At 36.1% G+C, this 21,527-nt stretch overlaps 2 protein-coding genes across 2 annotated transcripts; one reads left to right on the forward strand and one right to left on the reverse strand.

Moving 5' to 3' along the window:
* The first annotated feature begins 1,113 nt into the window (after positions 1–1,113).
* LOC105047238 (high mobility group B protein 14) lies at positions 1,114–7,283 on the forward strand. Its single transcript, XM_010926070.4, has 5 exons — positions 1,114–1,345; positions 2,356–2,413; positions 2,505–2,549; positions 6,931–7,011; positions 7,124–7,283. The coding sequence occupies exons 1-5, from the start codon at positions 1,191–1,193 to the stop codon at positions 7,166–7,168; spliced, it is 384 nt and encodes a 127-aa protein (XP_010924372.1). The 5' UTR covers positions 1,114–1,190; the 3' UTR covers positions 7,169–7,283.
* Positions 7,284–8,693: 1,410 nt separating this feature from the next.
* Positions 8,694–15,572, reverse strand: LOC105047236 (uncharacterized protein ycf23). Its single transcript, XM_010926060.4, has 9 exons — positions 15,289–15,572; positions 14,164–14,229; positions 12,119–12,193; positions 11,268–11,330; positions 11,111–11,170; positions 10,926–11,015; positions 10,725–10,832; positions 9,731–9,853; positions 8,694–8,942 (listed from the first exon to the last, which is right to left on the reverse strand). Exons 1-9 carry the CDS (start codon positions 15,517–15,519, stop codon positions 8,814–8,816), a joined length of 945 nt encoding a protein of 314 aa, XP_010924362.2. The 5' UTR covers positions 15,520–15,572; the 3' UTR covers positions 8,694–8,813.
* Positions 15,573–21,527: the final 5,955 nt, after the last annotated feature.

Genomic DNA, 21,527 nt, shown 5'->3' on the forward strand with positions numbered 1-21,527 from the left:
GCAATGCAAATATGTCATGCACTGCAAAAAAATTCATGTATTCAAATTCAAGGATATCAGTCATCTTTCGCAAATAGGCTTATTCAACAGCACTACACAATTTGATGACTTAACCCTCACGATGAAAGATCATTGGTTTTGAGATTTAAATTTAGATTCCATGAACTTGTTCTACTTGGCTCAAATAATCCTACCTAGTCTTTTATATAGATAATGTTATTTGAATTTATTTAGAAAATATGAAATTTAATATAAGTACTCATGTGAAAGGCAATAGCCATTGGTTTTTACAAGCTGGAGACCAATAGAAGTCACAAAATGACACTAAAGTATTCATATCATAATAATTAATCTAGTTCCTCCATAATTATAAGGCAGCATCATGTGAACAAAGATGGAAAAAAAGCTTTGAAAATACTCTCTTAACAATGAGCAGTCAACGTCTAATCATGAATGCAAACCAGGTCAATTTCACACAAAAAGAACCCAAATCCAAACTTGATTAGCTTCATGGGCAGGGTTCCATCCTGCTGGATTTCAGTTGGGTTCGATCATTTTATATTTCTATTATATTTTTTTTTATAGATAAATATCATAGAAAAGTTGATCAATTTCTCGTTAATCGATTTATGCATATTCTCATGTTTGTCAATATGAATAGATTATTTTTCATGAATGATATTTATTCATAAAATAGAAAACAAATTTACCTATCCAGAGGTGGTTAAATCATTTTTTATTAGGCAATAAAATAGATATTTAATTTTATTCGTAAAATATTTTAATTCAAAAAAATATAATATAAAAAAAAAATTAACCACTTTTTTATGTGTAAAAAATATGAATAAATTATTTTTTATTTAAATATTATTTTAAAAAAATATAAATTTTTAGATAAAGCAGGTCTTGGAGCCAAATGGCTTCTTTGGGTCGAGTCTGTCATCCTCTCCCAAGTCGGACCGCTTCCGGTCCAATTTTGAGAAGACAAAATCGAACCGCGGTGCCGGTCAAGAGGCTGAACCAATAAAATGGCCAGAGGCCGACGCGACTCGTAAGAAGTGGCTTCTTTTCAGTTTTATAAGTACTAGCGCTGAAGCCAGCGGCCGAGAAAATCCTCTCCGCCTCAATCCCCTCCCCCCCCCCCCCGGCGCCTCCTTTCGCCATCTTCTTTTCTCCGGCGCCCTGAGTAGATGAAGACGAGAGCGAAGCAAGCCAAACCCGGCGAGAAGCCGACAAAGCCCAAAGCGCCCGCCAAGAAGCCGACGAAGCCCAAGGCAAAGAAGAGAGCCGCCAAGGACGACGCCCGCAAGCCCAAGAAGCCCCCTACTGCTTTCTTCTACTACTTGTATCCCTCGCCCTCTCTCTCTCCCCTTGTTTTTTTTTTTTCCTTCTTCGTTCTACCCTAGCTAAGTCGGTTCATCGCTTTTTGTCTCCATCCTTTTCGATTTTTAGTTTGATTTGAAGTTTTCCGGTGAGCTATTGATGAGCTTGAAGTCATTTGAAGTCTTTATTTTTGGCTAGGTCGAGAAATAGTAGCTGAATCTGTTTTTTTTCTTTTCTTTTTTTTTTTTTTTTGACCGTGGTGTTGATTCCCGTGATGATGTGATGTATTTATCGCATAACTTAAATCATCGAAAGCAGATTATGATGTATGCCGATTCCAGATGCAGTCGATGAATGATTATTATTACTACAAATATTTGTCAATTACCTTGCACTGTAATCTTCTGGAAAATAGCGATGGAGAATTAAACAAACAGGTTCATGGGCTGGATTTTTTTCCACTAGCGAAGAAGTATATATATGTAGAATCGAATCAACTGCCAAGCAGGCGTAAATTTCAAACCGAGATGGATTAGCTGTGGTTTCCGCAAAATGATGAGAGCCGGGGGAAATTATAGGCTCTGGATTTGGAAGAGCTCAAATGAAGGGTGCGTTTCACTTTCATGTACGTGATTTAGGTGGAGTCATGGTAGCATTTCGTTAGGTTATAAGCAAAAGAGGAAAACCCTTGCACCTAATGCGGGACCATTGTGACACTGTGATACTCTTTGACTTACAAAAGGAAAATTGCCCTTTCACAAGCAATTCTATCAGAACATGCTTATAAGGCATGAATAATTGATATTGTTGACTCAAATTATATAGTTCATTCAGTCCATCCATTTTTACATGATTACTTTTTTTTTTTAATCTCTCCTTTTCTTCTCCCAGTTATCACTTATGTATGATGCTCGATTAATTTATGTTTTTGTCATATGTTTTTTTTTTCTTTACGGTAGTTTATACTAATTGGAAAGATTAATTCTTTTTCTTAAAAAAAAAAAATACTGAAACTTTGTTTTTGTTTTGAAGGGAAGATTTTCGGAAGACCTTCCAACAAGAAAATCCAGATGTCAAATCAATGCGCGATGTATGCTATGGGTACCTTCTACTTAATGTTCAAACTGCATTTTCTCAATCCTTTTTTTGGTTACATGATGTCTGTGATGCTTGTATTTCAGATAGGAAAGGCATGCGGGGAGAAGTGGAAAACAATGTCATTTGAGGTTTGATTCTATTATTCCTTTACCATTTCAGTTATGCATAGGCTTTAGGTTTGTTATTTATTTGACTTGTCAATTACTTGGAGTAAGCCTAAAAAGAGAAGCACAACCTTTTCCTTCTCATATACCAAGATTACTCATAATTGTGAAAGTGATGGAAATAACATAAATCTTGAGAGAAGAGGGAGACAACATGTCAATATTGGAGTGGGACATCTATAAGTGACAAGATTAAAAATACAACAAAAAAGTTTTATGCCATGCACCTTGTAGAAGGTGAGCCATGGTACAACGGTATGGTTGCTCTACTTTGACCTAGGTGTCATGGGTTTGAAGCAAGAAACAGCCTCCCTGCACGTTGAGGTAAGGTTGCGTCATATGACCCTCCCTAGATCCTGTAGTGTTGGGGCCTCATGTACTAGGCCATTCTTTTTTACCTTCTATAAATCAGTATCCTTGAGATGCTTGCACGAATATATTAGTCAAGGATTTTCTTTTTTCTTTTCTTTTTCTTTTCTTTTCTTTTTTTTTGCTAGAAGGGTCTTTTTATCATTCCAAAATGGTTGCATAATATTCAAACTTTTGAAAATCACATTTATCAAATGTTCGAATATGGCTCATCTTATCACTCCAAAATGGTTGATCAAGAGAAGTTTGAGATTATGACCGGTCCATGACCCATTAACTGCAGTAAATTTTCTTTTCCTGGTCTTTCTTATCAAGAAGATCTTGGCATGAATAATTTTTGTTCCATAGGAATGGCATCACCATTTTTTAAAATCTTTCCAGAGTCAAGGAGTTGCAACAATTAGCAAAGCTTATAGATATACCATATAAAGGTGTAATCTTCATGTAGAGTAAGAAAGAAAATATTGCATATCATGACTGTGTCGGTTTTAGCATGGTACCATGGTATCTCATGCGATACCATGGTATCACTTGCATGCACTGACATTGAATGATGCATAATCTATGGAAGATTCACAACTAGCTTGCTGTGATATTCTATTTTATTCATTTTTCCTTGTAACATATGCTAATTTTAACTCTTCTGGATGGTCTATAAAATGCACTAAATAAAGATATTGTTAATTAATCCATTAAAATTCGTTGGATCATAAGATGTCTTTTTTGATCATTTATTATATAGACAAACGTAATTATGCTTGCATAATGACTGAAGAAAGTGAGGCATGTAGTATATTTTCACATTACAGTACATTGTAGATGCTATAGGCATACTGCTGTTACTGTGGAAAGCTTGTATAGGGATGGTATCATGGGAAGCTGATTTAACAGCAGTTCTATGAGAAGAATTTCAGACCATCCAAAGTAGAAAGAAAAAAAATGTTCAGGAAACTCAGGGAGGATACAAGCCTGTACCACTACATATTGGTTTATACGGACGTCTGTTGTTTCAGTAGACATTGATGGAGTGATATGGACCAGTACAGCAATAGATAGGCTTATGCCCTATATTATGCTGATAACCTACAGTTGTACATACTGTAGTTACTAAATGGTGTGAAATGGCACCTACATCCTTCACTGTGAGTACTTAAAGTTCAAGTAGAACCTTCTTCCCCAAAAAATGGTATCTGTTTATGAAAGCTATAAGAAACTAGTCTAAGATTGATGTTTCATGCGAGAATAAGAATAATTCTAAGAGACAAAAAGTTGGTTGCATAACATGCAACAGACTATGGTAAATAAGAGAATATGTGGACTACCTTTGTGAGATAAGAGGAGTACATTATTTGTGGGCCCAGGGAGAGGGAATATGTCTGAAGTGGTTAAAGGTGGTTGGAGCACAATAAACTACTGGAAGTGACAAGATTGGGATAAAATTGAGCAGGAGAACTGAAAAAGGGAATTGAAGATGTTAAGCGCAAGGACTTGGATGAATAAATACAATCATCGATGATTGGATATTGCATCCCCTAGGAAAATTAATTAGAGAAGACCAAAAGATTCTTCAGAGTGATTAATTTTGTTATTTCATATCATTTTTGGAAGCACAAAGACTCCAGAATGTTTGAATTTGTTGACGTATTGAGGTCCATGGCCAATGTCTTGCAACAGCTGCATTCGAGGGAAAATGAGAGGCAGACATAGTGATGCTCAAGATGTTGTTTGGATCTGGAAGTTACATGAAGAATGTGCAAGCACATTAGTTTGGTATAGATGATACTTAGCTGGCGGTTTGGGAAGTGTGGAGTTGAAGATGATGAAGTCACCCTGAGAGAGGACTGGATGAGTCAAATGGGAGTTCAAGAAGCCTAAGAAACCTTAAAAGAATTGGTGAAGAAATATTTCCAAGCTCTTGATTATTGTGGATTATTACTTGACAATGATAAAGCACGAAGAAAGATTTATAACTGGAATAGGTCTTGTTTGGTTATCACAATAGACCATGAGCAATCAATCTTCTCTAGAAATATGTTTAGCAAGAGTTTTTAAGTATAGCTATTCATAAGGAATAAGAGCACTCATTTGTGGAAGATGAAAGTGCCATCTGAATAAAGCTACCATGTGGAAGAATACTTTGACTTTTATAATCTATAATTTAATTTATATCAAATAGAGAAAATTCAAAGGAAAAATCTCACTTTTTGTCGGTATTATTCATTTGTAGGCATTGGAATTTGGAACTGACATTGTAATCACCATTCTGATTGTAGCATATATTCATCCTCTATAGATAAGTTATTCAGCATGAACCATAAAAGATAGATAGATCTTAGTGGATCATGGTGAAAGGATTTGAAACTGCATATTTCCTTTCAGGGTTATTTCACTTCGGACTATTGAGAGTGGGGATATGAGGTTGTTACACGGATGGGATAGTAACATCACTTGTTACAGCAAGGAAGGTGCAGCATCACAGCATATTATATGGCAATAGGAAGGAAAGGAGGATAAGATCATTGGAAGGATCTCAGTTAGAAATGCATTTTGTGGTAAAATGGTCAAGGGAAAAGTTGATATTTGTGATTTGAACAGGATTATAAATATAGACTGGAATGGACTGGTAATATAGGGAGACGTCAACTAATCATATATTTAAAATTTTATGTCTATGCTTATCCATATTTATATTCATCCTTTTGAGTTAGATCTCTAGGTAAATGTTTCATCCGTCAAAATTTATCTGATATGCTAGGTGTTTTCAAATTCAGGAGCTTCTGACATGAACTTGCCCTTTTGTACTTGATTGTCATCTATTTTTGTTGGGCAAAGGGAAAAGTGCATCTTTCTGGTATATTAACAAATGCACTTATTTTTTTACCACCACAACCATTCCCATAAATATAAGGTCCCTCAATCTCTCCTCGAGTGTCTTAAATATATGAGAGATTTTCGCTAATCAAATACAAGAAGTACCACTAGTTATGCTACTGCTTCTAAATGCCACCATCGTCTTGCCAGATATAGGAACACAGGTGCAGATATGATGGTGAAAGGACATGGTACGGCTACTGATGGTTGCTGGTTGGTGGTGGCAGTGGAAAACTTTTGACATGTCTGGTAGCATAAAAATATGTAAGAAAAGATCTGAATGGTTTGGACAAAGAAGGGTAGTCTTGGTATATATCTGGATTATCAGCCAATTAGGTAGCTGAATAAAATTGAGATGGCATTGGAAATAAATAAGAAGAACTGGTGGTAAGAAAGTATATAGAACTCAGTAACATAGAATCATGTGTAAAATAGCTTCAATCATCATTAATGGGGATTATTCAGTTCACTAGGATTTCCTGATGTTAATTATCCCTTAAACCCACAAATTATTCATCACAATTTATTTGAAAGCAATAGTCTTTCTCTTTACATCTAAATATCTATAAGCTTACAGGCGTGCACCCTATACATCCAAAAAAAAAAAAATCCCGATTGGTTTTCTTGTATAAAGTTGAAAAAACGTGAAGCCTTGTCCCATTGCAAATATGGGGTGCAACTGTAACTTCTATCAAGAAGGCTGCACGAAAGCAGCAAGCAGGATATATGGAAAATCTCTATATGCATCAGGAATATGTAAAGAGATTTATCAAGAAGGCTGCACAAAAGCAATGAGCAGGTTGATTCATCAAGAAGGCTCCACAAAAGCAATGAGCAGGTTATAAGAAAAAATCTCTACATGCACCAGGAATAGAATATGTAAAGAGACTATGTTTTGATTATGTTCTATCCTATTAACAAGAAAGCATTTGGTGAACAAAATGAAAGAAAAAGAATCACATATGACGGCTATAAGGTTACTGTTTTTCTATTAGAAGTTTTAAGTGAAACCAAGTTGTGCTAGTTTTCAGATTTGGGAAATTAAATTAAAGTGGATGCTACTATGACACGTTTGCCAATCATTTGCTATTAACTTGTTTGATAGGAAAAGGTGCAATACTATGATATAGCTACTGAAAAACGAGCGGAGTTCGAGAAGGCCATGGCAGAATACATGAAGAAAAAGGTAAATGATTTTTTAGTGGAAACCTTTTGTTACACATGCCTTCTCTTTATGATCTTGGGTTCCTTTTTCTGTTCCTGTACAATTAGATTTGATCATTACTATTTTCTTGCAGGAAAGTGGTGAGTTCTCTGAGGAGTCTGATGATGAGGATGAATGACTGGGATAGGGAATTGTTGATGAGAAATCGAGGGACCAATGCAGATACCAATCTCTTGTACATTATACTGATGAATCTATTTTATTTAAATGGGATGCCTAATTCATCTTTTATATGTTGCAAGGTTCTAACGGGCACCTTTCTGTTCCTCTTGCTCTTGCTTTCCTCTCTTCCTATGAAAGCTCCTTTTTCTTTTTCCTGTTTTCAAGAAATTTGAAGTCCCATCATCAATGAAGTGTTTGGCATAAATCTTGAAAATTTTCAGGAGCATGTGCACATGATGAGCTTATATAATGATCAAATGGTAATATTTATTCTCTGGACCTCAGAAAACTAGATAGATGTTGCAGTTATAGTTACGGTTTTATAAACTCTCAAGCAGCATCTCTAAGCTGTTGCATCCCACAACCACGTTACATCATCAGTAACTTCAAATTATATGATCTCAACATAGAGTTTTTTTTAGCGCTTTTTCAATCAAATAGCCCTGGTGGGACCATGGAAATTCTTTGTGTAGCATGTTATCTCTTACGATATATAAAGCATATGTGGAGCCTGGTTGAGCATTTGTGTACGAGGCCATGTTTCGCTTCCCTTTTAAATGCATTCTTGTTCTTATAAAACACTCTATGTTATTTTTTTTTCTTTTCTTTTATTGGAAGCATGTTTCTCAAATGTACTGTGAAACGCTCTCCATGTTTCACTTTCTCCTGAATAAATCATGATGTTCCTAGTACTAGTTACAAAAGAAAGCTATTCAAGGCTATATTGTCTGCAGTGCCTCCTGTAATAGAACTGTAGCTTGGATTCGTTACATGTTTGTTGCACTTGGAACTGTGATTCCATCCAAAAATTTGTTGCACATACAGCTGTGATTCCATTAAAAACTACTCGTGATTGAAGCCAAGCATGCGGTTTATTCCTTTCCAGTGGTGCACTGGAACCGTGGAATGCAAGGAAAATATGTGGCAGTCCGTCTAGCATTTTATTTGTTTTTGGCACCAGGTTAACCACCATTGAAAATTTGTCTTCCAGGTGAGCACCCTCGTTCATGGTGTTTTATGATTGACTCTATTCCTGTTAGACAAATCTTCGGCGTTGTTATTGTTGTATGGTAGTCTAGGGACCATTTTCATGCGTGTACATGCTGCTTTGGAGAGTTCTAAGTTTAATTTGGTATTATTTTGTGTTTCATTAGAAATTTATCATCTCGCTGGACAAGCAAAAAAACATTAGACAGAGCACTTGATGGCTTGAATGAATTTTGGTGTACCTTGTCCACTTTCTTCTCAAAAAGATAAGAATAATCTACTAAGTTTAGTCTCCAACAGAGAATGGCCTTGGAATCGCCCTATAATGAAGGCTAAACAAGGTACCCACATTTTGGAAAATTTAACTAATATAGTATTTTCTATGCATCAAGTTACCAAGGCTAATCAAAGTTGATCCATATTACCTTGTATAAAGGGATTTTTTTTTTTTCCAAGTTTGCAGGGAAGGTGACTTGGTATTGCACAGGTAACCATGAAAGAACTGTTAAAGCAACTGATATAATAGCTGAATGCAAACCACCAGAATTGCGGATTAGTTACATTTTATGGATATAAATTTATAGGTGTACATGTTCCAAGATACAGTAATGGAGCTAAGACTGGACAATTCTAAATTCTTCAGACACACATCTGGTTGATAGACCTAATGAGTCAGCTATGTTTTTGACCTCTGCGATCATTGCAATCACATCATTGAGTTTATTCACAGCTGAACCAACACCCTGCATTCAGAAGAGATATGTCAATCATAACCACCAGTGTTTAACTGGAATGGACATTAAACTTGATCCATGAATTTCTGTATTCTAGTGCTGTTTGAGTTCTACACATTTTTGGTCTTCTGGTGCATCAGATATACAATATGCCGTTATAATGTAAGAATTCAGAAAGTAAGGCAGTAGCTGTCAGGCTGAGGTTCGTAAACCAAGTAAATGCAAAACTCAAATGAGTCATATAATTTTACAAGGCTAAAGCTATAACTCTTATCAGGATATAAGTATCATAATTACATGCTGCTGCCAAAATACATAGTAAAGCATCTAAGTCAATGATCCACAATGCTTATCATGTACATAAAAATTTTTTGGTCCAAACCTTCAAATGTTTCGGTGAGTTGTTACCTGTGCATGAAATAGTCATTAATGAATGTTTTTCCAATAACAGATGGTATTCTCCAAACCGTGGAAAGTATCCAAACTTGCATTTTGGTCTGTGTTCTAAGATAAATACGACAGGATGAAAAAGTGGACTAGAAATTTGATCACCTGGGATTTTAAGGTGGTTATGCCCAGTGTAAATTAATACCACGCCTTTATAATGTTTCTACTTATATATGTGTATGTCCATCAAGTGTGCCCTCAAAACATGTGAAACTTGTCAAGAGCCTACTTATCCGGCCAATTGAAAGGAGCATTGACTATCCCCATCTTATTGGTTCTAACGGAGAACAGATATGTAACAGTAGCAAGTTCAAGTGGCTATCTTCAAAAGGAAGACACAAAGCACATACCACGCCAGCTGCTCCTGCTGTTATGGCCATTGGTGCTGTAACTGCGCTTAGTCCAGATGAACACATAACCGGAATTTTGACTGCTCGTGAGATAGAATATGCAGCTGCCAGTGTTGGTGCTGCCTATATAAATCAACACAAAAAGATTATCCATATTTCAACTAGCACTATTAACTTTTTCAGATACATATTCAGCTGCTACGTAATATTGATATACTGCCTTGAGACAGCCACAGTCATACTTTGTAAGTATGTATTGTATGGAAGGTGCATTTGTTTATTTTCACAGCTGATTGCAACTTGGTATGTTAATTCAAGATAATGATTTATCACTGCACTAATAAATACAAATCCAGCTTTAAAAGGAAAACCATATATGACGAAACATTACAAGATAATTGCAATATGGTCACAAAAGAATTATCAAATTGAAAGAAGAAAGTATTACTTTCATATAGAATGAAAAGGCAAAGTTAAAGCAGCAAGCAAGGGCAAAGGATTGCTGGACCAAAAGACACACTTTTTGCTTCTAGGTTATCTGTAATAATTGCTATGTATCATATACTATACTAGTTTGCTGAAAAAGAAAAAGACAAAGCAGGTGCAACAACCCAAAAAACATCAGCTAATTAAAACCTTGTAAAGGGGAAGAGCATCTCACTCTAAGAGGTAAGTAGTTAAGCATAAATAATCATGTCTGTATATTGACCATTAACATATACATCGAACTTAAATATTGAAAATTAGATTATCAAAAATTGAGAAGAGCTCCTATTGCATAGGTCAGTTCTTGTTTATGTTTCTCTGTACCATTTTAGATACAATCCACTGATAAACCTTTTTCTTACTTAATAGATCGCTAACTACATTAGCAGTCCAAAATGATATATTAAAACTAAAACATTAAGTAGTTATTCTAACCTTTGCTTTTACACAAAAAGTATTTCTTCTAACCAAAAGAGCTGCCTCTTATTTGCAAAATGCAATGCTATACCTTCTCAATCAAGCCAAGAATGCCAGGTTTCGAAGGATTGGAGCATTTCCCCCCTTCAGTTTGAATGATATCGGCACCTTCCTGTTCTAGTAGCTCTGCCAACTTCACCTATTATGCAACTTGCAAAAATGTGAGACGAGCTGTACTGATAACTCTAAAAGAATCTATGCTTTCTTACGTAGCCACTAAATTATAATTTACCTGATCAGGGAGACTTAGGGTGTGAGGCACAGTTACAGAAAGTGTGATAGATGGAAGAATCTTCTTCGTTTCCTGAGTTAGCTTTAGTATCTGAAAATTTACTAGAGAAGTTAATGAGAAAAATTAATTATTGCTCTACACAGGAGAATAATGGTTCCCATATGGGCCATACCGATACTAGGTACCTGGTCTGAAGAAAATTGGATACCCATCTCATAGAAGGAATCATAATTTCCAATTTCCACCTGTATATGCCAAAGCTTATTCTCAACTACATTCATTATGACACAAAATTTTGCATGAACAAGTCTACTTTCAGGTTATTAGCTTCATGAGTCTAACCATTTGAGCACCCGCTTCCACTGCAGTGGGGAATGCCATGGGATCTACTGAAGAGACACAAATCTGCCAAACGTGCAACTATCTTAACAAGAAGAACTGGAACAACTAATGGAAATTTATAAGAACTAGAATAGTTGTATGTAATATTTTATTCACAATCAGGCAAACACAATTTTCAGAGAAAAATCAATATAAATTTGATGCTAACAAAGTTATGGTATGCGACATGCTAAACTCCGATTCTCTTATGAAGTAGATTTTCTTCTACATCATATTCTTTCTTCTCTGGCTACCTTCTGAAAATGAATAAATTATGGCATCAGTGGCATTTATAGCTTACATGCTGTCATGATGATTAAACAAGATTTAAAAATGAGGACATTCTTGTCTACTTAAGACTGCATTGAGTAAATTCTTTCCTTCTATATGGTTGGGGAGGCAGTGGTTGCTGCAAGAACACAGCTGTAGCTGGAAAAGGAGGAGGATATCAATCGAAGTTGTATACAAGATATTACAATGTTGAGATAAATAGTCATGCATGATATGTATGTCATCAACCAAAACCAAGCTACAATGATATGAATATGGACATATATATGAATATCTCTAATATCATTCGTGTTGCGGTGCCATTATAAAATATGGACACCTGGAAGAGTTGCATCTCAAACATTGTGACATGGATAGATGCCCACCATATTATACATATTAACAAATATTTTCTATTGTTTGGTAGCGAACTTTCAAAGCATAGAAAATTGTCCTATAATTTAAAGGATATAAAATAGACCTATCACAGTCACAATAACCAAATAAGCAGCAAGATTTGTTTTATGAAGTCCTGTATTTACCGGAAGAGAGGTTAAGTTCAAAGCCAGCTTTACTAACTCCGGATCACAAGCAATATCAACATGAGTAGCACCTCCCTGTTGTCCATGTGTAATATAAAAGAAACAAGTATGAGAAACCTAAAGGAAAAAATATGGAGAATAAAAGACCCATGTAGATAGATCAGGTGGAACCGGGCAGGTAAAATAAAGAGGGAGAAGGAACTTAATCTTTCAATGAACATAAATAACTGAACTTATCCCAATTCTTCTAACTGCAAGCCATGCTAAGTTAGTCAACCAAAAAAAGAAAAAGACACTCCATTCCTTTCCCTGTAAAAGGAATATTTTTACTGAATTCTATGAAGTGTCGGTAAATTGTCACTTATGAGCATTGCATCAAATGTTTACCCCAGGTTAATTACCACTCCATAGAATTCTTAAAAAGGAATGCCATTGTGAGATGAAACAATAAATGTGCAGGTTTATGTCTTGATGGCTGAAGGGTAGTCTGGTTTCAAACCCTCAACATGGCCTTTGCAAGTGGAAGCACAGGCCATTGAGATAGGTTGAAACCAATAAATGTGCAGGATAATGCCATCTCACCACAAGGTTGTATGTGCTATTAATGAATAGTTTGATAGTATTCCTTCATAAACTTCAATGAGCTATTATGGAAAGCATAAATGCTGGTTAATCTTCTATAAAGTTCACCAGTAGTACAGCCCATGACATTGTTTCCTATGGTCCTATCATTGCCCTTTCTTCAAACTGAAAGGCACCATTCACCTTATCCATTAGAGTTTCCATGTAAATTTTCTCCATTTCACCTTCCTCCTATTTATCCCTTTTGTCTAGATTTAAGGCTTACTATTGATGACTATGAACTCTTCTCTATATTTCCTATGTTTGTCCATATTTAGATCCCAATTTCTCGTACTAATAGAATTCCTCCTATGAATAAGTTATATTATGTTATTTTATTGTAACAATTTTGACATGCCTCTGGTTATGAAAAGCTGCTTTTTGTTTATAGTGTGATATCTGGGGCAGGGTCTACTTCACTTGAGTTAATGCTTGTTCCTCATCTATATCTTTGTCTCAAAAAGCAGTCTCAATCATGAATAATATCTTTAGCTTGTCAAAAACAGTGGCACCTTGAGCACCATCAATGAAGTTTCTGTGAGAAATCTGTCAATATGTGTTTCAAATGGCCAACATCATGACTAGATAAGCACTTATCAGGACTTCCACCAAGCACCAGAGAGGAGAAAATCAGTCAATTCGAACTTCTTAGATTAAGGAGAGCATTTACATTTGTTTTGACAATTGAAAATTGCTTTATCTTCTGCAAAGATGTATGTAAATATATATTTTAAGAAAACCAAATATTTATAAATGATTGTCTTTAGTTTAAAAACAATTAATTAGAGATTTGACTAAAACTGTGTCTTGATATGTAGACCTAGGAAGTCTAACTCCTTTCCTTGTTTTAATATATCCAATGGAAGCATGACTTTGTTGACATGACTAAATCCCACTTTACCATCATTGACAAATGGTAAGAAACTAAAATTTACAACCTTTGACTAATAATTACTAATTATCATCCATCTTCAAATGACCAGAAACACAAACTATAATAGTAAAAAATGTAGAATGGCAAGGAAAGATCATCCCAAAAGCAAACATATCTAAGGAAGCTAACCTTCAACTATGCAGAATGTATTGTCTCTGAAGCTGGAACTGTTAAAATAGGCTCAAAAGGCCAGAAGAATTTCAGATTAATGGAAAAATGAAACCCACAAGCCTTGTCCCTGGCAAAGAGGTTATATTTGTATAAAGCATTGTACTTTTCTAAGTTTGCCAAGGTAGAAAGTAGAAACCATTAGATTAAGCCGTTATTGAATTCATCGATGGATCCATAAATAATAAAAAGCAAGCAACAAAAACTATGAGCTATCTTTTCACAAAACAAACAAGATATTTTTTTACTTTTAAAGTAGTATAACTGAAATGAAGACTAGTACAGGAAATAGCACAAACCAGTGCAATGAGGATATACAGACCTTCTCTGCAGCGATAACAACAGATGCAACACTGTCTTTGTCAAAATTTCGAAGTCCTGAGATGATCTGTAAAAGAAACAAACATTCTAAGTGGAGAGGAGAAAATTATGGAGCATATCATGAACTAATTATAGATACACTGCAAGCATACCGGCAGATATAATAGGCAGCAGACTTCTTATACCTAAAGAGATTGAGTATTTCATAAGAAGAACAACCAGTTTAAGTAACTTTTCACAGTAACAATTTAAGTGGTTGGACATGATTATACCAGAAAAGCTCACAGCTAATATTAAGATGTGTCTGTGCATTTAATGCAGTTAAATTCAACACAAGGCTTCATCATTAAAAATATGTAAAGTTATACAATCATAACGATAAACATCTTCTTCACTGTCCACTACCAACAAAGAACTTTTACTTCATGCAAGCTCCATGAGTACTTCTTTCATGACTCCCACCGACTTTTTTTTTTTTGTCTTCATCTATCAGCTCCTTCATTTAAAATGTGATACTATCTTTATAAGGGCCTCCAATAATTCTCCACTGCAAATGACAGGACCTCCTTTTTCTTTTTAAAGGAAGCAATAGGCACTGGGTTCCTAAAGATATTTACTAAATGATACTACAATATAAATCATTTATCTATCACTTTAATCTTTATTTCCGTGACCCCATAGCCTCTTTTGATTTACTTGTATCCAGTAATCATTACACATGCTACTGTACATCTACCACTACATTCTCGTTTTCTCAATTCTCATATTATGTATAGAATTGTCCTTTATTTTTAGTATCTAAACACACAAGACTCCAAGCCTTAACGCACATACTTAAACATCAAATCTTGCTGGTATTGATCACCACACAACAATGAGGAAGCAGATGTCTTTTGTTTTTTCTTCTTTGCTTAAGTTATTTGTTTTCAAAGGAGGATCAAGTTAATTTCATCAACAATAGAAAAGGCCACATTCTGAATTCATCTATACAAATACGAAGATAAATCAAGAAGGAATTGGGAGAGAAAGAAACGAAACGATCGCACAAGAAGCATCTGGAAGTGGGAGCATGAAAAGAAATGCAATGGGTATTCAGATGAAAGCAAGAAAAGATCACCCAAGAGACCTTTAACGCTTTTTTATCACGAAAATCTCTGAGCACGGCCTCCTTTGTGGTTGAAACCGATGCTCTCGTCGTGAAAGAAGCCGGCCATTTTCTGGCCAAACGCCGGCCATTAGCCACCGTCCAGAGACGAAAAGCCGAGCCAGGATCGCTTCCCAGGAAAGGAGAAGCGCTTCGATGAGCAGTAGAACAGTACGGAATTGGAAGAGTTCCGGTCACTGCTCCATGCGCCATATCTCTCGTGCTCTCCTCCCGTGGAACGGAGGGAAGAAGGGATAAGACTGAGGCATCCATCAAAGAGTGGCTCCGCAATATAATGCCGGACTATTCGAGAATCTTCGGATAAGTCGGGTTTGTAACGCGATATTTCTGTTTTATTCGCGAGTAGTTTCTGGGCTTTTAAAATATTGAGCCCAACGGCTTCTTTCCCCAAACGGACGCGAAACCCGTCTCCGCTTCCACCGCACTTCCCCCTGAGTCTCTCGGCCGGGCCGCCGCCTCTCGCCGTAGAGTTAATTACGGTGTTGATCCCACCGACGGGGCCTTGTAGCCGGAAGCCTCTCGCCGCTGCACGAGCCCGCAGCTCGCTGCCCCCGCCCGGGAACGCCGCTTATCGATCTCACGAGTTGCGACCTTCGTCGGAAACCCTCCCGCGACGTCGCCGTCCTCTTTCTTGGAGGCGAATCTGAATAGCCGGTAAGCCAAATCGCGAATCCCTTCTTGGATAGATCCTATTACTCGTAACCGTTCTCGTTCTAATCTCTCATAAGTTTTCAATTTTAGAATCCTCATTCTTTTTATGAGCCCTAAATCTTATGTTCTAAAGTTTAGCTCTTAATTAGCAGGCCAAACCCCTATGTGATGCAAGAATCAAGAGGAGCGCGTAGCGGGCACCAATTTTCCCATATGATCTAATAGTTAGTGTTGTGCACATAATGCGTTTAATTTTTCATGACTAATTACTAAGAAGAAGAATCATGATGTCTTCACTACTTTATAAGGAACAATTCATGGAGTTTTTGTGATCATTTGACCTAGAAGAATTCTTGTTGTTCCATTTATCTTGTTTAGGCTTTTGGTGTGTCGTTATTTTGTCAGATCTCTCCTATTTTACGAGCTATAAAGGAGAAATCCATCTTGTACATTAGTATTGGCGAGTTTAACAGGAGTGCCTTTGTGGTGTTTGGCAAAAAACTCAAGTTTTAGAGTTGTGATGTCTCTTGACCGTTTAGAATCTATTATTTTGTTTCCATGGTTTATCATATGTTATAAAGTCATGCTTCATCTTTTCACAAATCATTAGTTAACAGTGATGTTATTGGTTTTCTTCTCGCCTTAATAGTTGGGAATTTATACCTTGGATAATGTACCAGCTCTGGAAAATCTGTGGAAACTCAAACCTACAACCTCTTCCCGAGCACTTCGTCACTATAAGTGTTTTCTCAGTACCCGCTTTCCCAGACCAGCACCACACTCACAGCCACTCTTAATTTTGGCAATTAAGGTTCATGCTATGGTTTAGGCATAATTTTTTATTTGGAACTTTATTTGGTTTTTTTTTTTTTTTAATGAATTACTCCATGAGATGATTCTCAATTGAATGTTTTTTTTGCTCTATGGGATGACTCTTAATTTGATGTTTTTTATGTTAAACACAGTTGGTCATGGAGAAGATGATTGTAGATATCTGAAGCCTTGACATTCTTCTATGCATACACGTCTTATTATTTTTATTTTATTTATTTTTAGTTTTCCTTGCTTTTCTTAACTTTTCTCAAACTACATGATTTCTACGAATATCGATATCTCCTCCACAAATCATTTACAAGTACTAAAATTGCGACTGTGTTTTTTGTTACTCATTGAAAAGTTTAACCTTGGGTAACGCACATGCAGGTTGGGGATTCATGTGGTTCTAAGTGGCCTAGAGAGATATTGAAGAAGGGGAGTTTGCTTGTTAAGCGAGCAAATATGGTGATAGGATAATATGTGAAAGCATTTTGATATGGTTGGGTGACCATGGCCCCTGCCAGCCCCCTGACTCCATTGCTGGTCATAGTAATGACACTCTCAACTGTCTCTGGAAAGAAATTGTATTTTTTGTAAATGGAGAAGAGATTTTAGCACTATTACGTTGATTCTGTGGGAGTTTTGTGGGGGGATGTTCTGGCTATATCCTCAGGAGAGATGGATTACCTCCATATACTGGAGCAGTTTCACAGTTGTTCGAAATCTGGAAAGGCAATCAATTAACTGAGAAGACAACTAGTTAGGGATGTAGAAACATAAGAAAACACATCTGGTGGGAAGAACATTTTGTGGTAATTTTAGTTTATCCAGTAATGTTGGGTTAGATAGTAAACTATGTGACTTAGCCTTGGACGAAACATCATGTGGAAGGCAGCTATTCGTAACCGAGCCCCTTTTCAAGATCAAGTAGAGTCTATCTTCATGATTATTTATATATATGTGTGCGTGTGTGTGTGTGTTAGATTGATTGGATTAATTAGATTAATTTGATAACCTGAACTTTTTTTTTTGTTGAGAGGGATATATCATACAACTCGTGTAAAATACATCCATAAGAGTCAAAGAGCAAAATGTTGCAGAGCTGTCGAGGTGCATAAGTAGAGAAGTCCCAAAGGAAACGTCTGGTGTGATTCACTACATGTGATGCAACCTAGTTAGTTGCACTATTTGCTTCTTTGTATACATAGATGCCTGACAAAGGTTAGAATCGAACTATGTGTCCTGGCATTCCAAAGTATTCAGGGATTCCTTGAACTGATTCTTCACCACAAGATTGATCTTGGGGCTGACTTACTTGCCACTGACTTATCTAGATTTATCCATTTACCAGATGCTATACAAGAGTCCCTGATTGTAGACTTCAAAATAATTGTGTTAGGTACAGTGGCCCTGGCAATTAATGCATGACTGCTAGTAAACAAAAGGTGAGAGATTGTGGGCAGGGAGGTGGACCACTTTATTTAAACAACCTCTTAAATTTCTTTGTACTCCACTTTGTGCCATCAGGCTACTCTAGATTGTATAATGAGGGTAAACCTTGGCACGATAGTCAGGTACATGGTTGTCATGGGTTCGAAACAGAAAACAACCTCTTTGTTGTGGTGTAAGGCTGTGTACATCTGACCCTCCTCAGATCTTGTGGTGGTGGGAGCCTCATGCTCTAGGCTGCCTTTTACTCTAGAGTCTATGATGGTTCTACATATTTTCTTGAGCTTGGTCAAATCGAGTTCTATGTGGATCTGGTCCACCACGAAATCTGTGCAAGTTTTCTTAAAAGCTTGGTTCTATTTTTAGTAACAAAGAGTGCAATCAAATGTTTAAAATAAGATTAGTCACACATTTCCTTGATTTTGATACATAAATCTCTTTGTTATTTTATAGACAATATTTGGGAATTCTTCTAGTCAATAATTGGAGGGAAGAGAAACTATGAGGGTGAATGTATGTAAAAATCCCATTACCATTTAACATTAGAAACAAGTGTTCTTGCTTCTCAGATAAGCTTTGATGTCTCGGCCTGCCAAGCAAAGTTGCAGACATATGTAATAGAGATGCTAGGCATGACTGGGATTGCTTGCAGGCTTAGAATTGGTGGAAAGAATGGAAGAAAGCTTATTATCCTAGGTTGCTGTGTTAATTCTGCTACTTAAGATAGAATATGTCCCCCCTCTCAGCTGCTAGATATCCCTTACTTTTCTGTTATTTTCCCATCATAAGGTCTTTTGCTCTCATTCTTTGTCCGTTTTAGTTGACAACAATTCTTTGTCTAGCTGTGTGCTTCAATATATACATACATACATATATATATATATACTATATATATATACATACATATATAATATATACATACATATATATATATACATACATACATACATATATATATATATATATATATATATATATATATATATATTAAACTCTGGCTGTTCACCTAGATCATCTCCATTGGAGTGCCAGTTTTCCCATCTGAAATTTTAGCGACTGACTTAGATGATGTTTTCCACCTTAAGAGATCATACATACATTTTTTTTTTCTTTTAAAGAAATTCTTTACTACAGATTCAATATTAGTAATCATTGATGGGGATATGGCCCTTATGTGATTTCTGCCTTCTTTGATATTATGTATTGGAAGGATATGTTATTTGGTTTAACCATCTTTGTTCACTCAACAAGTCCTAATGAAGATCTTTTTTTTTTTTAAACCTTGTAATATTGGCTTCAAAACCAATTTAAATGTCTTACAATCTTCAAATTATGAGAGCCAGCTATTCAATTAATTTGGCAGACATGAGAGGTGTCCTGGCCACATGCTTACACTTGACTTTATTGTACCAAATGCAAGGGCACACCTACATGTGCCACTCATAGAGTGTAAGAGGTACATAGGCGGTGTCTCTGATAAATAGCCATTCCATGTCCAACACACATGACAACAAGGGTGCCAAGCACTAGGAGAGCATGCATGCTGTGCATAAAGCATTAAAGCTTGAACATGTGGAGAAGAATTTCTTTATCCTGGAGCCTCCAAACTCTTCCATGCCTCCAACCATAGTTTCCAATCACGATCACATCACTAGACATATGAAGGTGTTCCTTGAAATATAATTGTAATTTTGTAGTATATGACAGGTAGCTTCTCTAGTTTCATGGAAGGGACATAAAAGGTAGGCCAGTTTAAGAATTAAAACTACATTTGCTTCTTAGCACTAGCCATTTGAAGTAGTGTCATAAGTTTTCCAAGAAATGATCGGCCATTAAAAGATGTTCTCATATACTCATAACTAGTGCCAGGCATGTTCATGCATGTGGCTGTGAGGGCAGAGAGAGAGAGTATCAAGTCTTGTGACATGCCTCAAGCTTAGTCGAGAGTTGTATGACATGGTATTACATGACCAAAAAATTATGCTTCAAAGAAGCTGTGAGGAAGGTTCTGTTAGCATCTAATTTCCAAATAAAAAATTGGAGATAACTATTAGATTGGGCTACAATTCTAGTTGGAATCTTTTGACAGAGCATAACAGTTGCAGTAATGTATTCTGAGTAGCAGCAGAAAGTACTGCTGGATAGTGTGTTCAGAAGATTATCTACCATTTGGGATCAAAATGCAATTTGATGTCTGCAGTCATAACCTTTGGTCCCATTTTGACTGATAGTAGTTATTATTATAACATAAACTGTGATAAATCTCCCATGTGCTATAGGAAATGCTTTATTTATTTTGACATGCATCAACTACAAGGAAAACTTATTAAATTTTGGATTTTCCAAACCCATGCCAATGAACTTGATCGATCTGACTGGGTTCCATTGCTAGATGCATTGTTATTTCCCTCTTATTGTTTTTATGGATGCTAATTCAATTCTTGGAACGTTTAACCATTATCATCTTCTTTGTAAAAACTTTAAAATTTCTAATTCTGATATAGCCAGTTCAAATTCAATCACATGCATGAGCTTTCTAAAATTCCTTTTTTATCTCATAATTAGCAGTTCATGTTCTTTTGGTTGGGCATTATAAACTGAAATATACTCGTATAATCCCATTTCGACCATAGTTTGATACTTCTAGTTTTAACATATTGTTTGTAAAATATCCACAAATAATAAAAAAAGAAAATCTCATGCAACTGTCTGCCATTCCATAGTGCATACTTTACTTTCTGGTCACTACAATAGATTTTTTTGAAGTGAACCATTATTTAATTTTTTTTGGTGATCCTGTGACTTCAAATTTTCAGGATTCCAACTCGCCAAGCAGGTTTGATGATGTTCAGTTTTATACAGAAAAGGCAAAGCTCAGACTTCTAGCCATATTAGCTGAAAAGAATGATGGAAGCTGTCTCAGTTGACTCACCTTATTCGATGATTGACCATGATCCAGTGGAAGAATATGATGATTGGGTGGTTGTTAAAAAACAAAGAATCACCATTCTGGTTCCTCCTTTATCACCTGAACACCCTCAAACTGAAATTCCAGAAAGTAACCATACCCAAACCAAGTCATGGAAAAACATCAGGAGCAGCTTAAATATTCAAAAGAAAAGGTGTTGGAACCAGTCCAAAGATGGACCCGAGAAACCAGCGTTGATCCTTTTTGAGAATGAGGTTCCAGTTGATGGTGAGCACAAGAAAGCTGCTGTAACAACTTCTGAGAAGAGAATTCAGAGTGCTGGTGTCAGAATAAAACCTCAAAAATCTGTTCACAA

Source organism: Elaeis guineensis, chromosome 6, assembly GCF_000442705.2.
Source record: "Elaeis guineensis isolate ETL-2024a chromosome 6, EG11, whole genome shotgun sequence".
Taxonomy (NCBI): Eukaryota; Viridiplantae; Streptophyta; class Magnoliopsida; order Arecales; family Arecaceae; genus Elaeis; species Elaeis guineensis.

Bases quoted from the DNA above. Each gene is read 5' to 3' on its own strand.
- LOC105047238 (XM_010926070.4), top strand. From the start codon at position 1,191: ATGAAGACGAGAGCGAAGCAAGCCAAACCCGGCGAGAAGCCGACAAAG. The intron at 2,550-6,930 runs GTTTGATTCTAT...CTTGTTTGATAG, and splicing joins GGAAAACAATGTCATTTGAG to GAAAAGGTGCAATACTATGA. The intron at 7,012-7,123 runs GTAAATGATTTT...ATTTTCTTGCAG, and splicing joins CAGAATACATGAAGAAAAAG to GAAAGTGGTGAGTTCTCTGA.
- LOC105047236 (XM_010926060.4), bottom strand. From the start codon at position 15,519: ATGGCGCATGGAGCAGTGACCGGAACTCTTCCAATTCCGTACTGTTCT. The intron at 11,016-11,110 runs GTACCTAGTATC...GTAAATTTTCAG, and splicing joins TCCAATTTTCTTCAGACCAG to ATACTAAAGCTAACTCAGGA. The intron at 10,833-10,925 runs GTAAATTATAAT...GTTGCATAATAG, and splicing joins CCCTAAGTCTCCCTGATCAG to GTGAAGTTGGCAGAGCTACT.